This window comes from Melospiza melodia, chromosome 22, assembly GCF_035770615.1.
Source record: "Melospiza melodia melodia isolate bMelMel2 chromosome 22, bMelMel2.pri, whole genome shotgun sequence".
In the NCBI taxonomy this organism is placed as follows: Eukaryota; Metazoa; Chordata; class Aves; order Passeriformes; family Passerellidae; genus Melospiza; species Melospiza melodia.
In genome coordinates, this window is record NC_086215.1 from 11,976,223 (window position 1) to 11,989,603 (window position 13,381).

Sequence of the window (13,381 nt, forward strand, 5' to 3'; positions counted from 1 at the left end):
AGCAAAGGAGCAGGGATGCTTCGAGCCTCCCAGCACCTCCCAGCGGCTCCCAGCGGCTCGCAGCCCTCCCGCCGCCGCCGCCGCGCTGCCATCGGCGGAGTTCTGCTGCCTCCCTACGGAGGACGCGCCCGCAGCACCGGGGCCCCGTCGGGACAGACGCGCGGGGCCGTGACCGGGGCGGGGACCGGTGCCTCGGGCGGGGCTCTGGTGCATCCCAGCACGGCTCCGAACCTGCCTCCCTCCTGCCCTGCACCGCAGCCCAAGGGTCATTCCCGCACCAGCCCGGGGCTCTGGGGCCGGCACATCCCCGGGGCTCTGGGGCCGGCACATCCCCGGGGCAGCACCGGCACATTCCCGGGGCAGCACCGGAGCAGCCGGGGCCCCAGTGGGGTCTGTTTGTCTCCTGCTGTCCCCCAGGACACGGCAGTGAGGCACACGTGGCATTTGGCAGCACCGCACTGGAGATCCCCTCTCTACTCCGGAGAGGTCTCAGGGCATTTGCCAGACCCAGTGCCCATTTCGCCCGTGGCAAATCCCCAGATGTGCCCTCAGTGCCTCAGGTGGGCCTGGCCTTGCCCCAAGGCTGTGAGACTACACTCTCACACCGCCCCCGAGCACACCACCGTCCTCTGCCCCGGCTGGGCACAGGAACGGCTCTGGGCACCCAGGACTGGCTGCCACCCTGGCATCTGGGGTCAGACACCGCGGGCAGCAGCTCAGACAGAGCCGCGGGAGTTCTGGGGGTGGCACCAGGGAGTTCAGCGGCTGCAGCTTTAGAGCTGAGCACTGCAGTGAGGGGTCCGGCTGCTCGGGAGACGCCGGGAGCGGCGGGGGCCTGCAGGGCACCCTGAGCCGGCAGCAGAGCCCCGTCCGTGCCCGGCCGAGCCGGGACAGCCCCTCCAGGGCAGCCCCGGCCAGACAGCGGCCCGGGCTGCGCGGCCGTTTCCGGCATTGTGCAATAGAGCGGTTATTATTGAAACCCGGTGACAGGGAAAGGAGGGGCGTGAGAGCGGAGCGGGACATCCCCAGGGCTGCGGGACATCCCCAGGGCTGCGGGAGCGGGTCAGGCCGGGCCGGGTCACTCGTGCTGCGGTCACCAGGGTCGGCATCGGGTGCGGGACAGGAGGGGAACCCGCCGGAGCTGGGGCTGGTGGTGCTGCAAGAGGGAATGGAGGGGAAATACGCAGAGCCACAGGGTGAACCGTGCCTTCCTTGGGGCTGTGACACCCTGGGGAGGCTGGCAGAGAGCAGCAGCAGCCGTGACTGCCCCGACGGCACACACGCAGCAAAACCCGCCCCAATCCCCGGTGCGAGCTCGTCAGGGGAGCAGAGGCAGTGTCCCCACCCTGCGTGAGCGCATGCAGAGCCTGCTGAGCTCATGTTTATGTCATGGCCGGTGCATCTGCCCGCTGAAGTCGGATATGAGGCCCTTGTGCATTTCTGGACACCTGTGAAAGCCGCTTGCCCTGTGAGGGCACTCCCTCCCTGCTGCTGAAACCCGCGCAGAGGAATCGAGCGGGGTCCAGGCAGGAACTGCGCTCCCCCAGCCTGCCGGGGCTTCCTGCAGCTCAGCAAACCCGCGATAATCCTCTCACCCAGCCGGGCCTGCGCTGCGGTCTCTGCCGCTGAGAGGCCCAGCAGGCTCCGAGCTCTGGGTTCCACCAGCCCGGGACATCCCAGCCAGGTGTGCGGCTCACCGTGCCCTCGCCTACCCCAGAGCCCTGCAGAGCCTCTCCCAGCCCCACTCGATTCCTGTGCGGTGGCTGCTGCCTGCCCGGGCCGGGCTGGCCGAGTCCTGTCCGGTTCCAGCGGCTGGTGCTGGAACAAAGCATCCGGGAGGAAACACCCAGCGATAGTTGAACCGATAAACTCAGCTTTTCTGGCCGCTGGCGGCTGCGGGCAGCCGGGCTCCGGGCACAGCCGGGCAGCACTGCCCGGGCAGCCTCTTGCGGCCACTCGGAGGAGCTGAGCCAGGCCAAGGAGTTCGGGGGGCACATGGAGTCCTGGGGGACCTGGGATGTGGAATTGGGATGCAGGGGGACGTGGGAACAAGGGCGTGGGCGTGGGGATGCAACGGGCCGCGGGAACCAGGAGCTGGGTACGGAGATGTTCGGGTAGGTGGGGACGGGGAGGGAAACGGGGAACCCGGAGTTCTGGGAGAGACACGGACCGGGCACGGCTGGGGATGCAGGGGTGGCCCAGCGGGCCAGGGGAGGGGAGCGCAGCCGGGGCAGTCCCGGGCCGTCGGAGGCGGCCCCGTCCCGTCCCGTCCCGTCCCGTCGGGGGCGGGCGGCAGCGCGGCGGGGGCGGGGGCGGCGGGGCCGCGCCGGGCGCGACGCGGGACGCGGCGGAGCTGCCTCTCGCCATGGGCGGTGGGTGCCGGGCCCGGGCCCCGCTGGCCGCGGGGCTTCGGCTGCTGCTCGCCCACGCCGTGCTGCTCTGCGCCGCCGGGAGCGCCGCCGGCACCGGCTCCGGTACGCGGGGCGGGACCGCACCGGGAAGGAGGGAGGGAGGGAGGGAGGCGCGGGGGAGTCGGTACCGGTGGAGCGGCGACATCCCGAACAGGGGACATGCGGCACCGGGGGGGCGAGGGGACCTGGTCCCGCTGCGTCCGGTACCGGGAGGCCCGGGGAGGGCTGCGGGACCGGGCCGCGGTCCGGCGGGTCCCGGCGGGATCGCACTCGCCGCCCCCGGCTCGTCCTCGCCCGCCGGTGCCCCCCGTGTCCGGGGCGGAGGGCAGGCAGGGTGGGCAGGGGCGGCTGGAGGAGCCCCACGACCACCGCCCGGGTCAGGGGCCCGCGGGTTCGGCCCGTCACGGCCGGCTGGCAGCAGAAGCGCCCAGGTGGAACAAACTTCCCCCGTCCGCCTCCCGCAGCGAGCACACGCAGGGCCCGGGGGGACACCGCTGGCCCGAGGCGGCCGGGGACGCACGGCAGGGCTGGAGCCCCGCCAAGACCGCGGCACCCCGGGCCGGCCTCGCTGGGGGCCGAGAGGCAGTGCCAGCCCCTTCCTGCAGCCTCCCGAACGGGACGGGGCTCCCCCGAGGAGAGGGGACATTGCCCGTGCGTGCTGGCAGCCAGGGCCCTGCCGCTGTCCCCAAACGCACACCCGGTGACGCTGCAGCTGGGAGCGAGGATGGAGGGCTGGGGGCGGCAGGGGTGGCTCTGGTGGCCTCAGCCATCGTTTCCTTCCCAGCACCACGTGCTGCCCAACCGCAGGCACACCAGGGGATGGTGAGGAATAGTGCTGACTGTGGCAGGCACCCGTGGAGCCTGTGGTTAAATGAAACCCTTTCTCAAACCCATGGCCAGCTCTGCAGGGGACTCCAGGAGCTGGGGTGTGACCCAGCAGGATGCGACAGCTCCAGCCACCAGAAACAGTGGGGCTGGGTGACCCCAATGCTGAGTGACACCAGTGTGGCTGTGTGGGGAGGTGGCAGGCACCCCACTGCAGGGCACATCAGCCCCATCTGCTGAAAGGAGAGCCCCCAGGGGATGCACCTGGCTGTCACTGGCTGGGCTGGACCACAGGTGGTGGGGACAGGCAAGGGACAGCCTCTGCTCTGCTCCTTCTCCAGCTTGGCCATCTCTTTACATGTGTTTTATCTTCCTGAGAAGTTCTTCTGCAGCTGAGGACAGCTGGGCCAGCATCTGTGTCCTGCTGACCACAGGACAGGGCCTGGGGACGTGCTGGGGACCCACGTGCCTGAAGCAGCTGGGACAGATACAGCCCTGGAGCTGGCTGCTGCACAGCACGATCAAAGCACATTTCATTATGTGGGGGAAAAATAAATACCTGCAATACATGATGTACAGGAAAAGACGGCTTTTTTCCAAGCCTTAATTAGGGAGGGAGATATCTGATTGAGAAATTAGGGAAACTGTGCTGTGCCCCGGGGTGCTGTCAGCAGAGTGTCTGGGCTCTGCTCCTCCCCAGCGTTTCACCAGGAGGACCACAGCCCTAATCTAGTCCTCGGATCTGCTCTTGAAGACCAAATAACAGGATGTTGGGCTGAGGCTGGGATCTCCTGCTCACTTGATATTTGCTGCTCAGAGCACTCTACTTGACTCCTCACTGGCTGCACCTTGGCTCTGAGCCATGCTGTTTGTTCTCTGTAGACTTTTCCTCTGGCTGTGAGCAGAGCCAGGCTGGTCCCAAGGTGTTTCTCAGTTTTCCCTGCAGATATTGCCTTTGGCTGCTAACTTGCCTGCAGGGGTGTAGTTTTGTTCAAGTGTTCTTGCAAAGTAAACCTGACTGTCCTCTGAGCAGCCATTGCACAACTCAGGCTGCCAGACAGGAGCAGTGGCAGCACCCCAACACTGCCGTGTGCCCGAGCCCCAGCCACGGGGCAGGTGGGGCACAGGCCCTGCTGTGTGGAGGCAGGGGGGCACCTGTGGCAGAGCTGCTTTGCATTCATGGCTGTTTCCATTGCCTGTGGTCTGTGCCTCCTCCCAGCACATCCCCTCTGCAGCGGGGCTCACAGAGAGCCTGCCCGGGCTGCAGAGTGAAGCCAGAGAGCCCTGGGGCTGTGTCACCCCTCCAGCCCACCCCGGGCAGGCTGCCTGCCTCAGGTGCAGGGGGAGGCTCACTGAGCCCACGTGGAGCACAGCTGTGGGCCTGGCACGCTGCTCCCGCTCATGGTGCTGCCAGAAGTGGTTGCAGATGATAATCTGGCTGTGGTGTGTGTGCTGTGAATAGTTCGTGGGCCCGAGAAACCTTCCAGGATCAGACAAACAAGTGCGTAAGCGCTCCACGGTCTCCAAAGCCTGCGGCGGCGGTGCCGTGTCCCATGGAGCGAGCCCGGCTCCGTCCTGGCCATGATTCACCCCAGGTTGCTTTGGCTGCGGTCTGTGGAACGGATGTCGTCCCCAAATGTGGCATTTTTCAGCGGTGATGGAGCGAGAGCACCGGCCCTGCCGGCACGGAGGGGCTGCAGCGCCTTTCCCGCACCTGGAGCCGTCCTGGCACGGGCAGCGCAGGATTCCTGGCGGGGGTGTGGAGAGCGCGGAGCTGCAGCGCAGGGAGGCTGCTCAGGATGTGATGGGGCTGGTGTCGCGGGCCAGGACACGCTCCAGCCCCTTCCCACCCTTTTGGCTGGAACACGCTGCTCCCACCCCGCCTCGGGGACCCGGCCCTGACACTGCAGTGAACCGTGGGAGGCCCGGCCCGGCACGGCACGGCACGGCACGGCTCGCTGCCAAACCCGCCTCGGAGGAGGGCCCTGGCCGAGCGAACTTCTCCTGACTCCCCATATCAGCTGGAGACACGGGGCAGGACCCGACCGGCTGCACTGGAGCATCCTCCCAGCCCACAAGAGCTTCCCCCGGGCTGCAGCGGGCACGGCACGGGGCTGCTCGTCGGGGCTCTCACCGGGCCTGCAGCAGAGCCAAGTGTGGAGCTACCGGCGTGGGAATAGCCCAGAGGATGCTCCAGCTGCGCTGCAACACCTCCCCCTTTCCAAAAATTCCCATCTTGCAAAAATCTGAACGGGTGGTCTGACCTTAATTTGTCTGAGATAAATAAGATCCTGCCTGCTGCCTCCCGTCTGGAGACATGAAAAGATCCAAGATGAAAGGGAGCCTAATGGAAGTGCTGGGAGCTGAGCACGTCTTTGCAAGTCGAGCCCTGTGCTGGGAGGGATTTGGGACCGCAGGGCTGAGCACAGCCCGGCAGAGCTGCAGGCAGAGCCCCAGGCTCCCTGCCCTGCCCCGAGCATGTGCCTGCTGGGACACTGAGCAACCTCACAAAATTACCTTTATTTTCCTAAGATGTTAATTTTTAGCTGCAATTTCCTATGGAAAAAATGTGGTTTCTGTTCTGCATGCCCATCCCACCACCCCAGCAATGTTCCCAAATTCCAGAAGAACCTGAAGCAGGCCTGGCAGGGATCTGGTGAGCTCACGAGCCACATGGAGCAGCTGATGGGCTCAGGAGACCTTGCTCCATCAGCTGTGGCACTGGGAACTCTGGCAGTGGCTGTCAGTCTCTGCAGCACTCAGGGTGTGCTGCCTGTCCCCCGTTCCTGCAGCCAGCAGCTCCAGAGCTGGGCACTGTGTTGGGTTGGTGGCACCTTGTCCATGAGTGCTGTGTGCCCTGGTGGGGCTGGTGGCCTCAGCACACAAAGCCAGGTGTGCAGCCAGCTCTGGGCTTTAGGCACTTCCCTCCTGGCACAAAGGCTCTGTGCAGACCTGGCTTGGTGAGTTGAGAATGTCGCTGGTGAGATTTCAGGAGGCAGCAGTGACAGAGAGCATCCCAATTTCCAGAGCACTCCTTTGGCTGATGGAAGGCAGAGGAGTCTCTGGGCACCCTGGACTGTGTTTCTCTGTCCCCTGAGGTTTGCTGCTCTTGGAGGGGCTGAGGATGGTGGAGTTACAAGGATCTTCCTGCTCCAGGACAGCCTGGAGAGGCTTGGAGGGGATGGAGCTGCTCAGTGTGGGAGCTGCTCTGTGCCAGGGGGTCTCCCTGTCCCACGTCACCCCACAGCCTGGGAAGGGCTGCAAGGGGCCTTATCTCGTCCCTGCAGGCTGGGCACGAAGGTGGTGGAGGAAGGGGCCGGGCGGGAGCCGGAGTGAGCCGTGAGGGGCCCTTTCCATCCGCTGGGGCGGCGGGGCCGAGGGGCCCTGCCAAAGCAAACGCCCTGACAATGGCTGTTGTTATCAGCACAGCGGCTGTTGGCACGGCTTCAGCCCGGGCTGGGGCTCCGGGGGCACAGCAGCCCCCAGGCACGGGGAGACACCCCAGCAGGGCAGGGCTTGGCTCCTGCAGCTCCGCACCTCCTCTCCTGAGCTGGGCCCGCTGGGCTGGCTCCGAGGCACTGTCCCCCCTGCAGGAGCGGGCAGCCAGTGGATGCAGGGATGTGCTGGCTGGATGCTGATCTCTCTCTCTCTTCTGCAGTGAATCCCTGTTGCTATTTCCCCTGCCAGAACCAAGGGGTGTGTGTCAGGGTCGGCCTGGGAGGATACGAGTGCGACTGCACCCGCACCGGGTACTACGGGCTCAACTGCACCTCCCGTGAGTCCCTGTCCCAGCATCTGCCACCCGTGCGTGCCTGGGCAGCCCTGTGCCCACAGCACCCACTGCTCCGGGTGGGCTGGCTCCTCAGCAGGGAGAGTGACTGCTCTGTTTCCCCCAGCTGAGTTCTGGACACGTCTCCACAACCTGCTGAAGCCCAGTCCTGCCTTCTACCACTTCATCCTGACCCATTTCAAGTGGTTTTGGGACATTATCAACAGCACCTTCATCAGGGACACGCTCATGAGGCTCGTGCTGACAGGTGAGGGCTTGGAGATGGTTTGGGGTTCAGCAGGAGCCCCTGGCATGCACAGATGTGTGGGTTGGGATAGCAGGGCTGCAGTGATGCTGAGCAGCTCCTGTGAGCAGGGTGGGCATTGTCAGAAGGTTGTCACCCTGTCCTTCCATCACCCTGTCACACTGTCACTGTGCCCAGGGGAGCTGCCAGCCAGGCTGCAGTGGGGTGTAGGGGGTCCCCAGCATGGTGCCAAGCTGCCAGCTGGCTGGAAAACACGAGCAGTTCTTGGCATGCTGCACTCCCCAGGCCAAGGAGCTGTTTCACAGCTGCACAGAAAGCAGCCCATGGAAATATGGCCCTTGTTACTCATGTCCCCATATTCATCACTTTGCATAAATATTTAGGTTCCAGCTCTTGGAGCCGTAGCGACACGCTTGCGAGGCTCGGGCTGTTGGCTTCACCATTTCTGAGGGTTTGTCATCTCATCCATCATCCAAGACTCCACTTAGCACATTAGCACAAGCCCTCCTTTCCTGCAGGGAATTGCAGCCTTTAAAAGGCTCGGAGCAAAGCCCAGGACACCCACATGCCTCCATTGCTGGTACCTTTCTGGTTTTTGGGGTGCCAGGAGCTGCTGGCAGCACACAGCAGGTGGGCAGGGACCAGGGGCAGAGCCTGTGTGTTGCTGCCTCCATCCCCACACTGGTGATTCCCCTCTCTCCTTTCAGTTCGTGCCAATCTCATCCCCAGCCCCCCCACTTTCAACTCTGACTATGGCTACATCAGCTGGGAGGCCTATGCCAACGTCAGCTACTACACCCGCGTGCTGCCGCCCGTGCCGGACGACTGCCCCACGCCCATGGGCACCAAAGGTACGTGGCTGCTCCAGGACACCCACACCCTGAGTGTTTCCCACCCAGCCATGGCCAGGCTTTGGCTGCCATGGACACATCTGCAAAGCACCACTGGCAGTGCCACGTGCTGTCCCTGTCCTGCCCAGACTGGCTCTGCTGCAGGAGGAGATTGATGGCATCTGGATTGCTGCTGGGACAGCTCAGGCTGAGCTGCTGGGACATGTCACAGCCTGTGTGAGAGGGCTGCAAGGTCTCTGTGCAGAGGAGCCTGGGCCTGATGCTGCAGCAGACGCCACCAGCAGCCCTGCACACAGCACCAGTACCCGGCTGGGTGGGCACTGGGCATCTTCCCTCAGCCTCCATCCTTTGCAGGGAAGCTGCAGCTCCCTGACCCCCAGCTCCTGGCAGAGAGGTTCCTGCTGCGACACAAGTTTGAGGCTGATCCCCGAGGCACCAACATGATGTTTGCCTTCTTCGCCCAGCATTTCACCCACCAGTTCTTCAAGACATCTGGGAAGATGGGACGTGGCTTCACCAAGGCTCTGGGACATGGGGTGAGGGTGTGAGGAGTGAGGGGGTGCTGGGGTCCCTGTGCCTCTCAGAGCAGCCTCGATGCCCTGCTCTCTCCACAGGTGGACCTGGGGCATTTGTACGGGGACAACCTGCAGCGGCAGCACCAGCTGCGTCTCTTCCGAGATGGGAAGCTGAAATTCCAGGTACCACCCAGCACAACTGAAACACATCCCAGCCCAGTGAGCCAGGGCTGTTTGAAGCCCATGTTCCTCTGGCAGCTCTTGGCAGACCCCAGCCCTGATGCCCTGCGTGGCTGCTGGCCGGGGGACAATCTTTGGGGTGCAGCTGCTCTGATGGCAGCAGGCATTTGGGGCTGTATGAGGGAGGTGTTTCCATTCACTCACCTCTTGCAGGAGAGCAATGTGGTGCTCTGAGGGAGGCAGCTCGTGGCTGGGCAGGTTTTACTGGGATGTTTTGTCCCCTCTGCCCTTTCTGCCCTGTCGCTGCTGTCCCCAGGTGGTGGATGGCGAGGTGTACCCGCCCGCGGTCAGCGAGGCCCCGGTGCACATGGTGTACCCGTCGGGCGTGCCCCAGGAGCGGCAGCTGGCCGTGGGGCAGGAGGTGTTCGGGCTGCTGCCGGGGCTCTGCGTCTACGCCACGCTCTGGCTGCGAGAGCACAACCGCGTCTGCGACCTGCTCAAGCGGGAACACCCCACCTGGAGCGACGAGCAGCTCTTCCAGACAGCACGGCTCATCCTCATCGGTGAGGAACTGCCCTGTCCCACCCCCTGGGACTCCCACGCTGGTCAGCCTCTTTTGGGGGCAACGGCCAAACTGCCTTTGAGGCAGCTCCTCTGGCATCCTTCTGAAAATCTCTTGGTTTGGTCCATATAGCAAAAAAATTGGCTTTGGTCCATCCAGAGTGGTCAGGAGGAGGTGGATGGCTGCTGTGGTAGATGTGGGTGACATCTCAGGTGCAGAGCTGGTGGCTCCTGCTGCTGCCAGCTGCTTTTTTCTGCTCCCCAGGGGAGACCATTAAGATCGTCGTTGAGGACTACGTGCAGCACCTCAGTGGGTACTACCTGAGCCTCAAGTTCGACCCCGAGCTGTTGTTCGGGTCCCAGTTCCAGTACCGGAACCGCATCGCCGTGGAGTTCAACCAGCTCTACCACTGGCACGGGCTGATGCCCGACTCCTTCGTCATCCAGGGACAAGAGTACAGCTACAAGCAGTTCCTCTACAACACCTCCATGCTCATGGACTACGGCGTGGAGGCGCTGGTGGAGTCCTTTTCCAAGCAGGTAGCAGGAAGGGTAAGGTCCTGCTCTGCCCTCCCAGGAGGGACACGCGGGCAGTGGTGCCCGTGTCACACCGAGTCTGCCCAGGGCAGCCTCTATGGGCACATCAGGAGCCCTCCCCGCCCGCACCGAGGCGAGGCTGGCCCTGGCAGCCCAGCTGCTGGCTCTGGCTGCTCTGCAGTAAACATTCCGCCGGTGCCAGAGCCTGTGGAGGCCGGGATGTCCCCGCCCGGCTGAACCGCGGGGCTGGAGCAGCACCTGGCACTGTTCTCTGCTGCCATCGCATGGATGTTTTCTTCCAAGCGATTGCAGCTCCTTTCCTCACCCTCCTTGTGCCAAGCAGCCCAGCTGAGGCTGAGCCTGAGGCCCTTTGGGCATTTGGGTTCTCCCAGCGAGCCTGAAATCTCTCTCATCCTCCTCACTGGGTCACTGCCCATTGAGGACTTCTCCTGCCCTGTGCCCTGCCCTGGGAGCAGGGCTGACGTGACCAAGCTGCTCCACAGCTACTTTTTGCACTGCCCATCCTCCTCTTGCTGCTGCAGTGACGTGCTGGTGTCACAACACAAGCCCAGGGTGCTTTAGTGTGGTGGCCCTCTGGAGCTGGTGCTGCCCTGATGTGTGCCCCTCCTTGTCTGTGCCCTGCAGATCGGGGGGGGACAGACCATCAATGCCAATGTCCTGCACGTGGCCGTCGGGGTCATCAGGGAGTCCCGGCAGCTGAGGCTGCAGCCCTTCAACGAGTACCGCAAAAGGTTTGGCATGAAGCCCTACAAGTCCTTCCAGGAGCTGACAGGTAGGGCTGCACTGCTGCTCCTGGGGCTCTCCTGGGCCAGGGCAGGGGCTCTGTGCCCGTGGGTGAGTACCAGGCCACAAGCTGCCCCTCTGCCACTGGGCTTGGAGTAGCTGCTCCTGCCCATGCCAGCCCTGCCTGCTATGGCCCCACAGTGGGGCAGACTGGGCTCATGCAGGGGTGTCAGGGGATGCAGGGGTGTCAGGGGATGCAGGGGTGTCAGGGGATGCAGGGGTGTCAGGGGTCCTTCCTCCTGGGGTCCCTGGCCTGGAAGTCAGGCTTGCCTGCAAGGGAGCCAGTCTGCCTTTGCCCACTGCCAGGCCAGTCCTTGCCAGGTGTGATTCTCTTGCTAAAGCACTCTGATGTTCACTTGGTGCAGGAGAGGAAGAGAAGGCAGCAGAGCTGGAAGAGCTGTATGGAGACATTGATGCTCTGGAGTTTTACCCAGGCTTGCTGCTGGAGAAACCCCAACCCAATGGCATTTTTGGGGAAAGCATGGTGGAGATCGGAGCTCCATTTTCCCTGAAGGGGCTTTTTGGAAACCCCATCTGCTCCCCAGAGTACTGGAAACCCAGTACATTTGGTGGAGCAACCGGCTTTGAGATCGTGAAGACGGCGTCCCTGGAGAAGCTCGTGTGCCTCAACGTGAAGAAGTGCCCGTACGTGGCATTCCACGTGCCTGACACTGCAGAGCACGGCAGTGCCCGGGCTGCTGGATCCTCTACAGAGCTCTAGCAGGGCTGACCTGCCCAGGTAGGGACTGTCCTTGCCCTGCTGCAGGCTGAGCTGAGCTCCCAGCCCAGTGCTGAGGGTGCTGTTCCTTCCTACAGCGAATGGTGGGGATGCAGGAACTGCTGCCCCTGTGCCTGCCCAGCACTCGTGCACAGCTGGGACAAGGAACCAAAGCAGTCTCTCCTGGAGGAGGCCAGAGAGAAGCGTGAGGTCAGATCTCCAGACCTCCAGTGTCGTGCTGGCTTGGACCCTGGCACGTGCCACTGGCTGCCACCCCGGGGCTGCTCAGAGCGAGATGCTACCTCTGTGCACACAAAGGGATGGAGTCTCTTCCATCCCAGAATCATCGCTCCGCTCTGCACTAACAGCTCAGCAAACACATCCTCACAGCACACACAGCCTGCTTCTGTCCTCCTCCCCAAACAGAGCTCAGCCCTTGCCCAGCACAGCCATGTGGCAGCTGGCAGCCACTGTCACTGGCCTTGATCCCCATCAGATCTTGGTTAAGCTCCAGGAAAAAAGACATTTAAAATAATAAATGATTTTAAAAACTCCTCTATTTGTGGCTGTGCCCACCAGCGCTGAGCTGGGCCATTGCTGACTGCACCTGAAGCAATAAATGGAGCAAGTTCTCCCTTAGGAGCTTCCATGGGGTCTCTGAGTGTCCTGAGGCAGTTTGAACTTTGCTCCCCTCTGGCCATCCCCCAGCTGCTCAAATGCCACAATTCAGTGTTTGGCCACTGCTCTCAGGCACAGGGTGGGATTGTTGGGGTTGTCCTGGGCAGGGCCAGGGGTTGGACTGTGATGTTTGTGGGTCCCTTCCAGTTCAGGATATTCTGTAATCCCATGGTGACACTGCTTAGACCAACATTGTGTATTTCTCTCACATAAAACTATCCACACACAAATCTGGCTGCCTGGGTGTTTTGTAGACATGAAATAGCCACAGTCTGTAAGAGAGCATGCAGCTGCAGCTCCTTCCTCTGCTGTCCTGGAGGAGGGGAGCACTCCTGAGCCTCTGCTCCATCCCAGCAGCATTCCCAGGGAGGTGTTACAGGAATTCTAAACTAGGGAGGTTTAAAGGGCTGGTGCCTCGGCAGGGATGTGGTAGGAAAATGTTATAGCAAGGAGAGACTCCCAAGGCATGAGCCTTATCACTCACTCTCTCTAACCCTTCAGAAATGGGACAGCATTACCAGGACAGCATCTGGATTTGAGTTTCCATGGGGATGTGGGGAGGCAGAGAGGCCAGCCAGACCCCGAAGGCACAGCAGGCAGCCTCACCTGCTCTGTGCTGCCCTGGGCTGGCCCTGAGCAGTGCTGGCACACGGACAGCCCAGCGCTCCCAGTCGCACTGTGCCGTGCAGGAGTGCTGAGCAGCACTGCCAGAGGAGGACACGGTGGGTCCTTCCCCGGGCCAGCCGAGCACTTCCAGCTGTGCTTCCAGCTGTGCTTCCAGCTGTGCTCGTGACCGCCCTCCCCGGCTGGGAGCTGCTCCAGCCCCCAGCATCCTTCCCTGACATCTGGCGACAGGCACAAGCTCGGCTCGCTTCAGTTAAACCACAAACATCCTGCGTTTGCTCGGGGCTATCGGGGCTGCCAGCGGGGCTTTGGGACAGCTGATAACGGCACGAGAGCCGACAATGGCCTGGCTGCTCTGTGCCAAGGAGGAATGTTCCCCATGGCACATGGAGAGTGGCCTGGCTGCTCTGTGCCAAGGAGGAGTGTTCCCCATGGCACACTGAGAGTGGCCTGGCTGCTCTGTGCCACCCAGCAGGAATGTTCCCCATGGCACACGGAGAGTGGCCTGGCTGCTCTGTGCCACCAAGGAGGAATGTTCCCCATGGCACACGGAGAGTGGCCTGGCTGCTCTGTGCCACCAAGGAGGAGTGTTCCCCATGGCACATGGAGAGTGGCCTGGCTGCTCTGTGCCAAGGAGGAATGT

General features: G+C 63.1%; 1 protein-coding gene across 2 annotated transcripts; it reads left to right on the forward strand.

The window, feature by feature from the left end:
* The first annotated feature begins 1,665 nt into the window (after positions 1-1,665).
* Positions 1,666-11,672, forward strand: PTGS1 (prostaglandin-endoperoxide synthase 1). 2 transcript variants are annotated; one of them, XM_063174557.1, is made up of 11 exons: positions 1,666-1,684; positions 6,895-7,011; positions 7,133-7,273; positions 7,978-8,121; positions 8,476-8,657; positions 8,736-8,819; positions 9,133-9,379; positions 9,643-9,929; positions 10,560-10,707; positions 11,084-11,457; positions 11,535-11,672. In XM_063174557.1, the coding sequence occupies exons 3-10, from the start codon at positions 7,255-7,257 to the stop codon at positions 11,437-11,439; spliced, it is 1,467 nt and encodes a 488-aa protein (XP_063030627.1). In that variant the 5' UTR covers positions 1,666-1,684; positions 6,895-7,011; positions 7,133-7,254; the 3' UTR covers positions 11,440-11,457; positions 11,535-11,672. The 2 variants fall into 2 exon arrangements, with proteins under 2 accessions (XP_063030627.1, XP_063030626.1); XM_063174556.1 differs by lacking the exon at positions 1,666-1,684 and adding an exon at positions 2,366-2,474.
* The last annotated feature ends 1,709 nt before the right edge of the window (positions 11,673-13,381 follow it).

Bases quoted from the DNA above. Each gene is read 5' to 3' on its own strand.
- PTGS1 (XM_063174556.1), top strand. From the start codon at position 2,366: ATGGGCGGTGGGTGCCGGGCCCGGGCCCCGCTGGCCGCGGGGCTTCGG. The intron at 7,012-7,132 runs GTGAGTCCCTGT...TGTTTCCCCCAG, and splicing joins CGGGCTCAACTGCACCTCCC to CTGAGTTCTGGACACGTCTC. The intron at 9,930-10,559 runs GTAAGGTCCTGC...TGTGCCCTGCAG, and splicing joins CCAAGCAGGTAGCAGGAAGG to ATCGGGGGGGGACAGACCAT.